The 16,903-nt window shown below is 36.8% G+C and overlaps 1 protein-coding gene and 1 pseudogene across 1 annotated transcript; one reads left to right on the forward strand and one right to left on the reverse strand.

Annotated features, from left to right (window-relative positions):
• Positions 1-2,032: 2,032 nt before the first annotated feature.
• LOC131968728 (P2Y purinoceptor 1-like) lies at positions 2,033-3,919 on the forward strand (annotated as a pseudogene).
• Positions 3,920-11,176: 7,257 nt separating this feature from the next.
• On the reverse strand, positions 11,177-15,864 carry LOC131968835 (fibronectin type III domain-containing protein 11-like). Its single transcript, XM_059329877.1, has 3 exons — positions 15,847-15,864; positions 13,080-13,225; positions 11,177-12,100 (listed from the first exon to the last, which is right to left on the reverse strand). The coding sequence occupies exons 2-3, from the start codon at positions 13,218-13,220 to the stop codon at positions 11,354-11,356; spliced, it is 888 nt and encodes a 295-aa protein (XP_059185860.1). The 5' UTR covers positions 13,221-13,225; positions 15,847-15,864; the 3' UTR covers positions 11,177-11,353.
• Positions 15,865-16,903: the final 1,039 nt, after the last annotated feature.

The following is a 16,903-nucleotide window of genomic DNA, read 5'->3' on the forward strand; positions in this document are numbered from 1 at the left end:
TTTAAATGATGTACTGAGATTTATGCAGTCACTTTTTTTCCAGATTTAAAAACCAAAGGTAGCTCATTAACATTTTGCCCCTTGCAAGTTTTCACGTCACCATATCTTCCCATTTGAATACCTTTTGCAAACTCAGATTTGTACTGAGATTAAAAAATATGTGCACTCCTGCACTGCAGATGACCACATCGTGTTTAATTGCCGATCATAATCTGAAGAAAACGTGACTACAGCACCCACAGGTTCCTGAACAGTGCAGTCTGGGTTTAGTGCTCACAAACAGAACAAAAAATCACCCAACTCTGCTCTGATGAGGCCACTGTACCAAGGTTATAATAGTTTTGGATTTTTCAGTAGTTTTATTTTTATTTTTTGGAAAATGCTTAGTTTTAGTGTTAGTTTTAGTTTTTTGTAATGGGGTATTTGTTGGGTGCCAGATTAAAAAAGGTCACAATAAATGTTGCCTTTATTTCTTTTATTATCCATCTCAGCCCCAATAAGTTTATTAAGTCATAAAACCAGATGAAATAGATTTCATATCAACCAAAAAGGTTTACGTATGAAACAAGTTGACAAAGATGAAAACGAAAGACATTTTGACTATAATTTTAGTTGGTTTTAGTTAGTTTTGTAACCACAAAATACAGTTTCAGTTAGTTATCGTTTTTTTTTTAAACTCTCTTTTTTATTTTTATTTCAGTTAACGAAAATGTTTTTTCAATTCTAGTTTTCGTTATTTCGTCAGTTTTCGTTAACTAATAATAACCTTGCACTGTACTCAACCTGCCCAGCACCAAGCAGCAGGGAGACACAGTCAGAGACTAGCTGGTGAACATAGTGGAAGTCAATGCTAATGTTGCTCTGTCTCTGCTGGATGTGTAAACTGCTTGCTTACAAATTAGCCACAACAACTTTCTATGGGGATAATATGTCAGTGTTGTGTTTACAACTTTCCCTCAAGTCACCTTTAATTTTTTAAATGATAATAATAATAATAGTAACATTGAGGCTGCACATTAATGAGGCAACACTGATGTTTATCTGTCTGTGTATAGACAGAACTGTATTTGCATAAATCAGCCACAATAAAATGTCCCAATTCCAGTGACATTGATTAACAGCCAGGTACAACACAAAATGAGCCCTGGAATTTGGATCTCACCCTGCTTTAAAGTCACCTCATCTAAAAGAATGTAGACATACAAACATCCACTAAGTTGTTTCTCTTCAGATCCTTTATCATAGTCAGAGTTATCCGACCAACAACTGCAAATCTGAGTCAGCCAAATTGTTCAGAGATTGTAATAGATTTATATGAAACTACCCACATTCAGCACACAATATGCAAATTTCATATGAAGCATATTAACTTAACTTTGGCACGTTTTCAGATGTGGGTATGCATTACATTCACATGCAAATGTTTGGACAAGGTTGGATTTAAATCAAAAGCTGTGGCCCAAAATAGAATTGCTATTTTAATCAAGAACTTTTGCTGAACTAATGAAGAAATGTTTAATAAAACTGAATGTATTCATGGATAGCTTAGCTCAGTATTTGATTATATGCACTTGATTTTAATGTCACTCAATCCACCTGCTTGTGAAAAGTTGTTACATAATCAGTGTTTGACAAGAGGGAGGGAGTGTGTGAGTGCTTTAACATGCAAGGCAAAACACAAGGAAGTCATTTTGTTATTTTGCGTAATAAGTCCATGTAACATTGTATTATCTAGGGGTTGTGTTCAAAATAATTTGTACAACAGTTAGCAGAATGTGCTGCCTATTCTGTCCTGACAGTGGGGATGATGTAAATTATTTCACCAGAATAAATCCATTCATTTGTTCTTCATAAAGCTCAGTGGTGTTGGTTATGTTGTTTTAGTTTTACTTCCAAGCATGCTGCATGGCTCTTGGTGTGTATCACAACAATCTAAGGCGTGGGAAGTGGGCGGGCATCTTGTCATTTTGGTTTCCCTTTTACCTCACTAAAGTTTTGCACGTTGTACACGCAGTTCCCAGAGCAGATGTTTGATCTGCGCGAGCCGGCCACTGGCTGCTGCTTTAGTTTTAGCTTCACACCGAATGAAGGAGAGATTTAAAGTAACGAGATGTCTGAAAATATCACGTCAGGAGCCTGTGAGAGCATCAACCTGAAGTTTACGCACGCCTTTCTGCCTCCCGTCTTCATCACTGTGTTCGTCGTCGGGACGCTCTCCAACATCTGGGGACTGAGAAGTGTTTGCATCAGCTGGAAAAAGATCGGAAGCATTAACATCTTTATGCTGAACCTGGGGGTGGCGGACCTGCTGTACCTGCTCACCCTGCCCTTCCTTGTGCACTATTACGTGCACAACAGCCGCTGGCAGTTCGGCCACATTTTCTGCAAGGTGACCCGCTTCTGCTTCAATCTCAACCTGTACGGCAGCATCGGCTTCCTCACCTGCATCAGCATTTACAGGTACCTGGGCATCGTGCACCCCATGAGAGTGATGGGAAAAATTACCAGCCGTCACTCGCTAGCCATAAGCGCCCTGGTCTGGCTTTTCGTCATTCTCCAGATCCTCCCAGATATGTTCTTCGACAAGAATGATCTAAAATCACCCAACTCCTGCTACGACACCACGTCCAACGACTTGATCAGAGAATACCTGCCTTACAGCATCTGCTGGACCGTCACAGGGTTTGCCATACCACTAGTTATAATTCTAGCGTGTTATGGACACATTGTTGTGGTTCTTGCAAGAAAAAACGTTAACCCTCTACTGAAGCAGAGGTGTTTGAAACTGGTCGTGATTCTTGTGATACTGTTCTCCATCTGTTTTATCCCCTACCACGTATTTAAAAATGTTAATCTGAAAACCAGGATTTTGAAACAAAATGGGATTTGCCACGCCAGTTTCCGTGACATCTACATTGCGCACCAGGTCGGCAGATGCCTGGCTTGTCTGAACAGCGCAATAAACCCACTGATTTACATTGTTGGGAATGATGATTTCCTCATGAAGCTTCAATACGTCAGTAGGAGGGCTCGACTGTCTCTGGCCGGTCTGAGAGGCGCAGTCCTTTACCGCAAACCGACTGAAGCGGACCTGGATTCGCCGTTAACTCTGACCTGATGAAAGGATAAGACGCACAATCGGCTCACCCGAGACACACTTCCGTCCCTGCGTATCATGCACCGCCAGAACTTCCACATCTCCGGGAACAATGTACTATAATGGCCCATGATTTGCAAGACATTAAGCTCATTATCCAGCACTGTCATACATCATCTGGTCACCAAGGTGTCAGAGCAGGGAGAAAACAAAATGTGCTACTGGAAGCTTTTTCTGTATCTGCTGAACATTATTACAAAATACATAACTTGATATTCGCAGCTGAAGCACAGAGTGCACTGATTTATTGTATCAATATTGTACCAAGGCGCTGTCAGTATTTTACACTTTCTGTGTTGTCCTGTGATTGTTTCCTATTGTTAAGTTCACTCCATGTGTTACATGTGCTTAACATTGCCAGTGACTTGTTTATTCATCTTCACATTTGCACTGTTAAAGGTGAAGCATTTAATATACTCGGCATTGGTTTGTCTTCTCTATGTTTTGTGTAACTGAGACTCAATTCTAAAAGGCTTTTGAATAGAGGCACATTAAATGGTTATTCCACAGCTCTTATTTTGTACGTTTGCTAAGAGAAAATATACATAAATTGGAACTGCAGAATTTATGTAAGGGCTGGTATCTACAGTCTGAAGAAGTGTTGCAAGAAATATTGAAAACTTAACAAAAGAACAAATACCACACTGTAAAAAATCTAGTAAAAGTAAGTAAAAGTCCTGTATGTTGAATGTTTTCTGAAATAAAAGTACAGCTGTATTATCAACATGTACTCGCATCACAAATTAAAGTACTTATTATGCTGAATGCCACCTGTCTGCAATATATTACAATATTACTGGATCATTATTAGTGATGAAAAATGTAAGAAGAAACTAATACGTCCACCTATTAAAACTAATACAGTCTAATACAACACCTTTGCTCCATAGGTTGTATTCATTTATAGTGGAAACTGCTGTAGGGAGGTGTTGATTCAGTTGCGTGATGCGTGAGGCTGTATGTTGTCCTGTCAACTGCATTGCCTTATACAAATATGTGACATACCATAGAGATGTTTCTCTTATTTTGGCATCCCCATTTATATCAGTGAGGGTAAGGTAACAAGACCCCCACTGACTGCACCTGCTCACCATAACATGTGGGAATAAAACAAAGTGGCACTGCATAGATTTAGGCAGGTGTTAGCCTAATAAACTGGCAACTGTGTGTGTGTGTGTGTGTGTGTGAAACATTAATGTACTGATTCTTCATTTGAATACTTATGTTTGTTATTTATAAAAATCAGAAAACAGTGAACCTTACCTGCCCATAAAGTAAATACTTTTTAATTCTTTCCATGAAATGACTGTGACAATGTTATTTATTGTTGACAGATAACGTGTATATCTTCTCAAAACTTTATTAATCACTGTTTTCCAAACAAATCACAATGAAAATGAAACCACAATTAACAGACGATTGTGTCTGAAAAGACAATTATTACAACTTTATGGGCGACCATGTATAAGGTAAGACAAAGAAATCTATTTATGAAGCTTCTCATAGCCATACTTTAAGGACTAAATGATTAGAAGTTTAAAAGAGTCACAAGACTTGGGATATTGGGCCAAATGGGCATTTTGATTGCTAGCACATTTTTTTTTTTTTCAGCATTCAAAGTTTATAATGGGTGTGTATTGAGCAGAATGTTAGGAGCTAGAGTGGATGCATCACTGCTAGAGTGCAGGGGCACCGTAGAAACCTGGACTTGTTCCCAAGGATCTTCATACATCATTTTTAGGCCAGATTGTAGGGAAATGTGTGCTCTGGAATCAATCAGACTCACAGATTTGGCTCAGTGAGCCTGAATGTGACAACAACTACAACCAACCGTCACATAGAGCTTGGTGTTAACTGGGGCACTTCTAGAAGAAAACAGAAAAAGCCAGTGTTCTAAACTGCACACATTTTATTTTACTACAGACATGAAAGCTACATCAGCAACAAGTACTGGAAGTAATCCACACTCTTTGCGTAGCAACCAACCATTTGTCAAAGTAATAACAGGAAGTTAAGTATGTGATTGTACCCACACATCCTCAAAATTTCTACTGAAATTTTGTAGTTCATTAATATTCTTTAGATTAGAATGTGAATAGCTTACAAAAGCTCCATATCCAATACAAAACACTCTCTTCATTAGCTATTCTCCCTTTTAAGAAAATGGGACTTTACCAAACTGTGATGCTCTTGTCTTTTGGATCTCTATAACAACATGTGTGATCACAACAATGTGTGAAAGCTAATATTGCTTGTAAGGACCGGAGATATTGATATTGATGTATGTAGACACCAGCTCATGAGCGATCGTCATACATCAGTGGGTTTATAGTGTTAATAAGATGATATGTTGATGATATGTTTGTTTTGTAAAAAAAATGTCAAATAAAATTATAAAATATCACAAAATGGAAATGCTCAACTAAAGTACAACTACTTCAAAATTCTACGAAAGTACAATGCTGGAGTGTGTTAAATTTACATTCCATCACTTACACCTAGCAAACAATCCCATAAATCCAGTAATCTGCCAGGGCATTACATGTGTTTTCTGTTACCTGCTTGACTTTGACTTTACAAATAGTGATAGACACTGTATATATATTCATGTTGTATGGCTTTCCCCTGTGGTTTTAAAGAGAATAGTGTATGACAAATAGTATCTGCCCCAATAACAAAAATAAGGGAAGCTGCCCTTCTCTGGATGCTGATGACATACTTATATTGCTCATGATGATTTATTTCTAAATGCAAGTGTTGTAACTGAGCATGAGGGAAATTCGCTCACCAACAGATTATCTTAGGTGTAAAGTGTAACTGTGTGAACCATCTATAGGTGTTTTGCTACACATAAAATATGATGAGATGGGGTTTTTTTTCGCAATTGAGTACATCTTGATATAAAGATGCAGAGGAGGAAGTTGTATTCAGTGGTTGCTCAGCTATGCAGGAGATATTTGTCTGCCCTGTGCTAATTTCACAAACTACTGAGAGAATTTCAGGAAGCTGAAGCTGTCTGTGCCTCTTTGTGAACTATCTTTCAACTGCTCTGTTGAAGTATCCTTGAGCAAGATACTGAACCCCAAATTGCTCCCGATGCTGCGTTCATCGGTGTGTGAGTGAATTCCCAATGGTGGCAGGTGGCACCGTTGTAGGATAGCCTCGGCCAGCAGTATGAATGTGTGTGTGAACGGGTGAATGAGCGCAGTGTGTAGTGTAAAGCTCTTTGGATAAAAGCGCTATATAAGTGGACTCCATCTAACTAAAATTATAATGAAAATGTCCTTCATTTTCGTCTTTGTCAACTTTTTTCATATGTAAACCTTTTTGGTTGATATGAAACCTATTTCATCTACCGGTATCTGGTTTTATGACTTAATAAACTTATTGGGGCTGAGATGGATCAGACAAAGGAAATAAAGGAACATTTATTGTGACTTTTTTTTAGTCTGGCACCCAACAAATACCCCATTACAAAAAAAAAACTAAAACTAACACTAAAACTAATAAAACTTAACTAAAACCAAGCAATTTCCCAAAAAATAAAAACTAATTAAAACTAGCAAACTCACTCTAAAAACTCATTAAAACTAACTGAAATTGAAAACAAAACATCACAGCGAAATTAAAACTGAAATTAATGAAAAATCCCAAACTATTATAACCTTGCTTCCTACATTGCTGACATGCTCACTGCATACACTCCAGAAAGATCCCTTAGTTCAGGGGTAGGCAACCTGCGGCTCTGGGGCCACATGTGGCTCTTCATGTCGTCTGCAGTGGCTCCCTGTGGCTGTGACAAAAAAAATTATACCAAATTAAATTTATTTTCTATTCTCTTTACATTTAAATTTTCATTGACTGTTGGTGTAGGTCCAAAGCAATTTGTATTCCTGAATTACAAAAATGTGTTGCTTATATACTTATTATTACATTTTATGTTATTTTGACATTTTAGTCAACTAAAATGTGACCATAGAGTAAACTAAGGCTCAGCATCTTAACCTCTGAATTTTGCCAACATCAAGCCTAGTTTTGAGTTTTTCCTTTAATTCCAAATCTCCGTAGATATTTTTGGTGTCCAGCCTCTCACTTGGGTCCTGGCTGCATTCTGACAAAATCATACTAATAAATGCTCATTATTGTTTATTGTTAATTGTTAAAAGGATCCCCATTAGCTGTCACCATAAATGGGACGAGCTAGTCTTCCTGGGGTCCAAAAAATAAATAAATAAATCACTTAACAATGATAATGTAAAAACAATGAAACATTGTTTCATCAACATCATTAAAAATTATTCAAATAAGTTATTAAATTCACAAGTATTACATCCATTATTACATTCATACAGTCCATTCCCTACTCACTAATTTAAATAGTGCATTCTCAAATGGTACTTGAAAGATATTTTGCTATTCAGCTTATGTATATTTGGTACATTATGACCTATTAGTATTATGGGTAGGTTCATTTAGACTTAGTAGGCTGTTTCATCTTCATAGTAAGGCTCAAAATAAGGTATGCGGCTCCATTATGATATTTTTCTCTTTTTTTTTGGCCAACAATGGCTCTTTAGTTAGTAAAGGTTGCCGACCCCTGCCTTAGATCAAAAAGTAAAGGTTTCCTCACTGTACCAAGAATAAATTCAAAATCAGCTCATGGTGCCTTTTTGTCATTATGGCCCGACTCTCTGGAACTTGCTACCGCACTGCTACATCTGTGTCTTTTTTTAAAGGCAGACGAAAACATATCTGTTTTCATTAGGTCTTTATTTCCCTTTTATTTAAATTATATTACCTTTAATTGTAATACATTATGTTTGTTCCTTTTAATGTTTTATATCTGTAATGACCTACATCATGTTATCTAACATTATACTGTATGCTGTTATATTTGTATTGGTTTGTTTCATTTGTCATGTATGATATTTGCCTATTTTTTTTTTTTTTTTTCATTTATTGAAGCACACTGAGTCTACTGTTGTTTGAAATGTGCTATATAAATGAACCTGACTTGACCTGACATGTATTGTAGTTCTAGGAGAAATTGTGCAACCATTTAAGCTATTCACCATGTACTTCTCAGAAAAAAGGGGCAGGTGTTACTCAGAAGTTCTACCTTTCTCTTTCTCTGGAACTGTATTTAGGCAAAATGAAAATGAAATGAAAATCAGAGGAATACCTGAGGATTGTTTTGGGATACAGCATCATTACTGGAAAAGCTCTGTTATCGCTGGTAAGTTGTTCTCTGGAACTGCATCGTTAATTGAGTGCAGTGCATCCTGTTCTCAGTTCAAATCAGCACAATAACAGAGGAAGTCAAGTACATGGAGCTGGATGTAGTCTGTGGGGAGGATTTTGCTTCATGACTTATTAGATCCATGACATGCTCTGCCCGAGCAGCCGATATGTGACTTCCTGGCTTGAAAGAAATAATAACTCTGGCTCTGGCTTGCAAATCAGACCAGGAGCGTATTATAAACAGGAACATTAACACAATAAGAATATACTTTCTTAGTCCAACATTCCCCTGGATAATTGAAATGTATACAAAAGCCACAATTGGTTTATGGTTGGATTAAGACAAAAATTAAAAATTCACATACTACGTTTTACTCAAAGCATAACCTTTTCCCACGAGAGCAAACTATTGTGTAAACAATTCTACTGCAGTGTGTGATGCAATGTGGGGAAAATGACAGGAACTTAGCATAGTGTCGTGCTTCCTTCACGGTGGCGTAATCCTTCCTGTGGCAACAAACTTCAGATGTATCAGACTTTAATCAGAATATCAGAATTCAACAGTTCTCACTCCCCCATGCTGAATCACAAACACTGAATATTCTAGTCATGTTCAACTGTCTCAGAGCCAAAGGCCGACAAAAGAGCTCATTCCATCCATGCCCTTGTGGTGTCTGAACAGGATCACAACACGATCTTGTGTAGTCTCTACAGATAAATATTACCATTTTGCTGATCTTCTCACCCACTCACACACTCGCTGAACACAGACTGGTAAGAAAAACACACAGCAGCATGATGAATGTGTATAAGCACTTAGAGGAAACTCCAGGATCATTCGCCAACCAGAGACCATGCAGGAAACATTCAGAGACATTGCACTTTTATACTCATTCACTTCATATTGCTGCTATACCTTTTATCTGCTGTTTGCTGTAAGCCCAAATTTCACACAGAATAGCTTTAACCTGCTAACCTTAGTTTATTTCAGCAGTACATGTGTAGCCTCTAGGACAGGGGTCGGCAACCTTTACTAACTAAAGAGCCATTGTTGGCCAAAAAAAAGAGAAAAATATCACAATGGAGCCGCATACCTTATTTTGAGCCTTACTATGAAGATGAAACAGCCTACTAAGTCTAAATGAACCTACCCATAATACTAATAGGTCATTATTTTCTGAATATACATAAGCTGAATAGCAAAATATCTTTCAAGTGCCATTTGAGAATGCACTATTTAAATTAGTGAGTAGGGAATGGACTGTATGAATGTAATAATGAATGTAATACTTGTGAATTTAATAACATATTTGAATTTTTTTTAATTTTTAATGATGTCTACAATGTTTCATTGTTTTACATTATCATTGTTAAGTGATTTTTTTTTTGGACCCCAGGAACACTAGCTCGTTCCATTTTTGGTGACAGCTAATGGGGGTCTAAACTAGACTAGAGACTAGACTAGACTAGAAAACTAGACTTGATGTTGGGAAAATTCAGAAGTTAAGATGCCGAGCCTTAGACTTTATTACTCTATGGTGCACATTTTACTTGACTAAAATGTAAAAATAACATAAAATGTAATACCGTATATGAGCAACACATTTTTATAATTCGGGAATACAAATTGCTTTGGGCCTACACCAACAATCAATGAAAATTAAAATGTAAAGAGAATAGAAAATAAATTTAATTTGGTATAATTTTTTTGTTGCAGCCACAGGGAGCCACTGCAGACGGCATGAAGAGACACATGTGGCCCCAGAGCCGCAGGTTGCCTACCCCTGCATTAGGAGAACTTTTTTTCTTTAGCAAACCAGACCTCATCACCAAACATAAACATCATCAAAGCTCTGTGAAACTGAGGGGAGCTGCAGATTCAACTGATCATTCTCAGTTGGCTCATCACTTTGAGGGAGATCTTTCACAAGCTCATTACATAAATTGTTTATTTTATTTTTTATAAAATAGCCATTACAGTTGCCTTAACCCTTTGATGCACAACATGGGTCTAAAGTGACCCGACTAAGTTTTTATATTCTATATCTTTGCAATAAATTAATTTCATCATTCAGTATTGCAGGTTTTCCTCAAATAACTTGTTTTTGATGATCATACATCCTCATTTTTTGTTTTCATTTCTTACTTTTTGAATAAAACCCCTTTTTTATCACTATTTAATGCACAAGGTCATTTTTGACCCATGTTGTGCATTAGAAGGTGTTTATATGCTGTCACCAATTCACCAATCACCAATTTAAAACCTGACAAAGAAGACACAAATATGAACTATCTTATTTTGTTAAATTGGTGTTTTTCCAATGGAAATGATTATTTGGTGTCTCTAAGTCTCAAATGTTAAAATATGTGATTTTCCAATGTAATCTGGTGGTTCTAACTCTTTAAAAGTTAAACCTTAAAAATAAGACAAACATAATTACAAATTATTATTATATTATTATTATTATTACTCAAATTGTTAATTTCAGTGAATCACTTTTTGTATCGCTACGCTTCTAATGCACAAGGTCATTTTTGACCCATGTGTAACCTTGATATAATACTACAAAAACAATTTTTCTTCATAAAGTATGAAAGGAAAAATGCATATAATCATCTGTTGTAATAAAAAAAGATATTACATAGATAAGATATTCAAGACATTCAAACACACAGCCAGCATTAAATAACATGGGAAATGAATGCGGGTCATTTTTGACTCAAATTGTGCATTAGAAGGTGTTTATATGTTGTGCATCAAAGGGTTAAGGATATTTTAATGTGAGAATCAAGTAATGTGCACTTAAAACAGTTGTCCTACAAGTTATTTATTTTATGTTATTAGTCGTCTCATTTGAAGAAGGTAAAATACATTTCTCTATGTAAGTATACATCATAGGCTGTGAATGTGACTTCTACTCATTCTTTCCATTTCCAAAAGATGACATCCTGCTCTTACTTGGAAATATCCAAAGTCTTCAGCATGATGCTGTCACTCCACAGTTCATACACCAAGTTTACAGCATCTGCTCTCTTCACAGAGAACATATAGCACGTGTCAGGTGTCAGGTTGGTGAACTGGATGTTGTACGACTGGCATGTAGATATAGAAAACTGGTCAGGCTCAGCAACAGTCGGGTGAAGACTCGTTACATGGATCTCAAACTGTTGGTTCAGTTCATTGGACTGCTTGCCTGCGATTTCCCAAGAAAGATGCACAGAGTTGGATGTTGCGCGTGACTCCAACCTTTTAAACACCACTGGCATCTTAATGGCCAGTGATGCACTGAACTGTTGCATGGGGAAGATGCCTGTGTTGGGAATGAGCATGTTCTGCAGGTCCAGCGGGCGGAGGTTACGTGTCAATCTGCTCTCAAATTTGTACATGTACTGCTGGGTCTGCTGAAGCCTCTTCCTCATGGAAGCTGCCATCTCACTGTCCACCAAACCCTGGTCATATTTTTTGATGAAGGCCTCCAGTTCCCGACAGCCTCTGATGATCTCTTTGTAGAGCAATCCCAGAAAACTGAGGAGGAGCCTCACCTGGGTGTTAGCTAGAGTCATGGCACAACGCTTCCTCCGTGGGTCAGTGAGGTACCACACTGTGTACTGCTGCTCATCTGCAGTTGGTAGCAAGTTAACACTATGGACTTCCAAGTAGTACGAGCTCCTCTGCATGAGCTGCAGCTCCTCCTGCATCACCTTGAAAATACATCACATGAACTCATGAATCTCAGTCATAAACGAAAATAAGTGACTGCTTAGGGCCCCATGGCCACTAGGCGGCCCCCAAGAGCAATTAACAAAAATATGTATATATTTTGTTTAATAATTTGCATATATGAGTGATGATTTTTATATGATCAAAGATATATATATTATTGTACAAAAACAGTTTTATGTCAATGTGCTGCCGCTGATGTAGGCCTAGTGATTCGGTAACACTGCTCATCCAAAGCGCAGTTGGTTGGAGGCAAAACAATGTCACAAAAAAGGACATATCGTTTAGTAGCAGAGAAAAGAAAGAGGACGAGGAGAAAAAACGGCAAGATAGGTATGTTTGCATGTCTTGGTAATCGAATATATATCAAAGAGATTTGTGTAGCTGTTAATAGCAAATTAGCTAGCTAGTTAAAAACAAGAGAAATGCATCTTTTAACTGGCCGCTTAAATAGCTTCATATTTTATGCTAACGTGTTTGTATTTGAGTAATGAGCTTAACTTTGCGTTGATTCTGGGAGTTGGCCCTATATATTTCTGCTTTTTCTTTGGGCTTCAAAATAAAGTTTTTGCTAACGTTTGATAGCAAACATTAATTAAAATGTCACCTTGTTTGCTAGTACGCGCAGTGCTAGCAGTATGTTTTTGCATCCGGCTACTAGTTATAATTTGAGATTTGTTGTTTGCACAAATTGTTTGCTGCAGAGCATGGTCATTTATTCTGAATAAAATAAAGGGCCCCAAAATTGAATTTTGCTTAGGGCCCCATGGAGGCTTGGGCCGGCTCTGAGAATCTACAGGTGCTCTGCTCTGTGCTCAGTGCCCATTTAACTTCCCTCACTAAAGGCTGAAATGTCACATGCAGTATGATATTATAGACGCCCAATAACATATGATAGCAAATGAATAATAATACAAATGTATAAATCTTGTAGCCAACTCGACATTATGGTATACTAACCAGAATGGAGTTGTCACTAAGTCTGTTGCAGAGCAGCTGTAGGATTTGGTTGCGGAGCTCAGAGAGGGGGTCCATCTGAGTCCTGACTTCCTGGACTCCTCTCTCATCAGAGTTTGTGTAGGCCAGCTTGACCTCACCCATATTAACTGTAACATAAAATCACATTCACTCATATACAGTGTGTGAAATAAAAACCAAATAATAAAATCATAAAAGGTTATCAGAGTGTCTGCATTCCAGCTGTTACTCCAAAGTCCAAAGTCATGACATGTCAACACACCTCTGTCAACTATAGCTCTACAGTCTTAACCTTACTTGCACCACCTCCTTTCACAGCGTCCACTTACACAAAGACATCCATTACATTAAAATCGAAATGCATCTATATCTATTACTATCATCTATATCATAGGTCACTAACAGGTGGACCACATTTCACGTCCGGACCAAGGTTATATTAGTTTTGGATTTTTCATTAGTTTTAGTATTAATTTTGTTGTGAATTTTTGTTTTCAAATTCAGCTAGTTTTAAGGAGTTTTTAGAGTGAGTTTGCTAGTTTTAATTTGTTTTTATTGTATTTATATTGGAAAATGCTTAGCTTTAGTTTAGTTTTTATTAGTTTTAGTTTTTTGTAATGGGGTATTTGTTGGGTGCGAGATTCAATAAGGTCACAATAAATGTTGCTTTATTTCCTTTCATTATCCATCTCAGCCTCAATAAGTTTATGAAGTCATAAAACCAGATAGATTAAATAGATTTCATATCAACCAAAAAAGGTTTACATATGAAAAAAGTTGACAAAGACAAAAACTAAGGACATTTTCACTATATTTTTTAATTAATTTAATTAGTTTTATAACCACAAAATACAGTTTCAGTTAGTTATCGTTTTTTTTAAAACTCTCGTTTTTATTTTTATTTCAGTTAACAAAATTGTTTTTTCAATTCTAGTTTTCGTTATTTTGTTAGTTTTCGTTAACTATAATAACCTTGCACTGTACTCAACCTTCCCAGCACCCAGCAGCAGGGAGACACAGTCAGAGACTAGCTGGTGAACATAGTGGAAGTCAATGCTAATATTGCTCTGTCTCTGCTGGATGTGTAAACTGCTTGCTTACAAATAAGGAATAATAATTTTTTTAAACTCTAGTTTTTATTTTTATTTTAGTCAATGAAAATTTTTTTTCAATTCTAGTTTCATTATTCCGTTAGTTTTTGTTAACTATAATAACCTTGGTCCGGACCTGCAAGCCGGTCCTTCACAGACCCTGACCTATTTCAAAACAGAAGGTCATGAATATACATACCCCTGATCTATATATTACTGTTTTCTGTGAAAAAGATTCAACATGGCATTAATATTAAACTATTAGTCCACAATATCAATGCCTATAATGTTAGTTAATATACAGGATTTCCAGAAGTGAACAACTCAGTTAGCCTGCTACAGCTAGCTAACAAATCAACCCTGGATAATACTGATGAAATCATGTACCAAACAATAAAATTCAGCAGAATATTTTATATTTAACTTTTTCAAACAATAGAAATGTTTACCTACTTTGTTTTACTTGGGCTTCCTGTTATGCTATAGTTAAATGGAAACTCCTGTTTATAGTTAAATATTTAATCTGCATGGTTACAGTTTATGTTCAAAGGTTACGGAATGACAGCAACAATCTACATTGCCCTCAGGTTCTGTAAGAGTCTATCTGTATTTCCAAACAATATGGTACCACTGCACTACCAATCACTGTCAATGCTACATTTTTAATAATGTAGGTATATGTGCAGTATGTGCAGCCCACTGCTCCTTGCATGGTGTGTTCACTTGTGTGTAAAAAAAAAGGATGGGTTGAATGCAGACTTGGAGTTTCCCCATTGTGGGATTAATAAAGGATAAATCTTAATCTTGAGCAATCCAACAACCGCCATTTCCAAAGAATTTGGGATGCTGTGTAAGACATATATGAAAATACTTTCTTGCTGACTGGTGGATATTAATAGGCTTATTGTCTTTGTACATTTTCCAATTGAATATGTCACAAAGGATTAGCAAATCATCTAATTCTGTTTAATTTTAGTTTTCCACACACTGTAAAAAAAAAACACCTGTTGTTTTTACAGTAAAAAAAACCCGGTAGCTGTGGTTGCCAGAACTTTACCGTAATAAATACAGTGCAACTTTTTCTAATATTACGGTAAAATGATATTAGCACTTTTGATTTCATATTTAAGATTGTCATTTTATTCCAAATTTTACTGTAAAAAAAATTCCATCAAAAGAAATGCTGTTCTGCCATATATTGACAAGAAAATACCTTATAAATGCCGCATAAATTAAAGATTTTACCATTAAATATTACAGTATATTTTTGTTAGAGATATGGTGTTTAGTACATTTAACAGTGAGAAAAAGTATTTTTACAAAAAATAATTGCAAAAATTACAGTGATGCTTGTATATATGTTACAGTATGTTTTTGTTACAAACACGTGCCAGTGTATTTTACAGAAGGGTAATGTATTTTTAAAAAAAAATACTGTAAAAAATACTGTTTTGGCTGAAATATATATTTACAGTGTTTCATTGTTACTGAAACTGAATTAAACCATTTATCATGTTACGGTCTTTTACTGTCATGGTCTAGCAGTTTTTCACTGTAAAATCTACAGACATTTTTTACAGTGCAGCCTCACAGCTTTTTCAGAATTGGGGCTGTACACTGTATAAAGTATAAAGTTTTAAACATTTTTGTAAATATACCTCAAATTCATATCTGAAAGTGAATTCCTTACAGGCGCATCTCATGCCTCTTATTTTATGTCTACTAAGTTGTTCTACTGCAAGATCATTACAACCATTTCAAAGCTCTTAATTGTGCTCTGAGGAGCGAGGAGTGAGGAGGGATCTCTAAGGAGCCATGACAGCAGGCTTCACGCAAGTCTTTCTACCGGTCGACACTCCACCTCACTGGATATCAGTTATTGATTGGACGTTGCAGCTGATCAGACTGATCTTATTTATCGCAACATCACTGCAGTTGGAGCTTGTGTGAAGAGAGATAACAAGATTTAACTCATACGTTTATATTATATTTATCATCTGATTCACCATTTAGGGAGTTTTGTGTTAATTGTGGGTCTGAACAATAAAAGGACCACAAACAAATGTATTAATTTATATTAAATGAAAAGGAAAATCATTCGAGAAAGCTTTTTTTTCTAGAACAAATGGTCTTCCTCTTACCCATGGCCTGGTCGTGGTGGCCGCACACTAAGCAAGGTTTTCCAGAAGTCCCTCTTCCCAGCAGCATTTTCCAGCTTTTCCTGGGGGACCCCAAGGTTTTCTCAGGCTAGGCGAGATATACAATCTCCCCAGCAAATACACAAAGGTTCTGGGTTCTGGGTCTTCCCTGGGGCCTTTAACTAGTTGGACCTGCCTGGAACACCTCTAATGCACCCAAGAGGCATCCTGATCAAATGCCTGAACCACCTCAGCTGGCTCCTTTCGATGTGAAGGAGTAGTGGCTCAACTCGGAGCTTCCTCCAAATGTCTGAACTCCTCACTCAATCTCTAATGCCAAGCCCAGCCACTCGAAAGATAACCATCACTTTATGGACCACAGCCATGTCAAAGAAGTATTCTTGAGAAGCTAAGATGGTTCGGGATAGAAGTTCTGAATGATAATTCCTAACTTTGGCTATCGGCTATTAGCTATGTTTTGAAAACCTGTTGGAAAACCACTAGTCACAAAACAATCCTGTAACAAAACACATGATATGTAAGAGCTTTTTTTCCCACAAAAGAAAGCAGAGCATGT

This window comes from Centropristis striata, chromosome 3, assembly GCF_030273125.1.
Source record: "Centropristis striata isolate RG_2023a ecotype Rhode Island chromosome 3, C.striata_1.0, whole genome shotgun sequence".
In the NCBI taxonomy this organism is placed as follows: domain Eukaryota; kingdom Metazoa; phylum Chordata; class Actinopteri; order Perciformes; family Serranidae; genus Centropristis; species Centropristis striata.

What these genes read in the sequence shown, in the direction of transcription:
- LOC131968835 (XM_059329877.1), bottom strand. Translation starts at nt 13,220, where the DNA reads ATGGGTGAGGTCAAGCTGGCCTACACAAACTCTGATGAGAGAGGAGTC. An exon ending in TTAGTGACAACTCCATTCTG is followed by an intron (nt 12,101 to 13,079) that starts GTTAGTATACCA and finishes TGTATTTTCAAG; the next exon opens with GTGATGCAGGAGGAGCTGCA.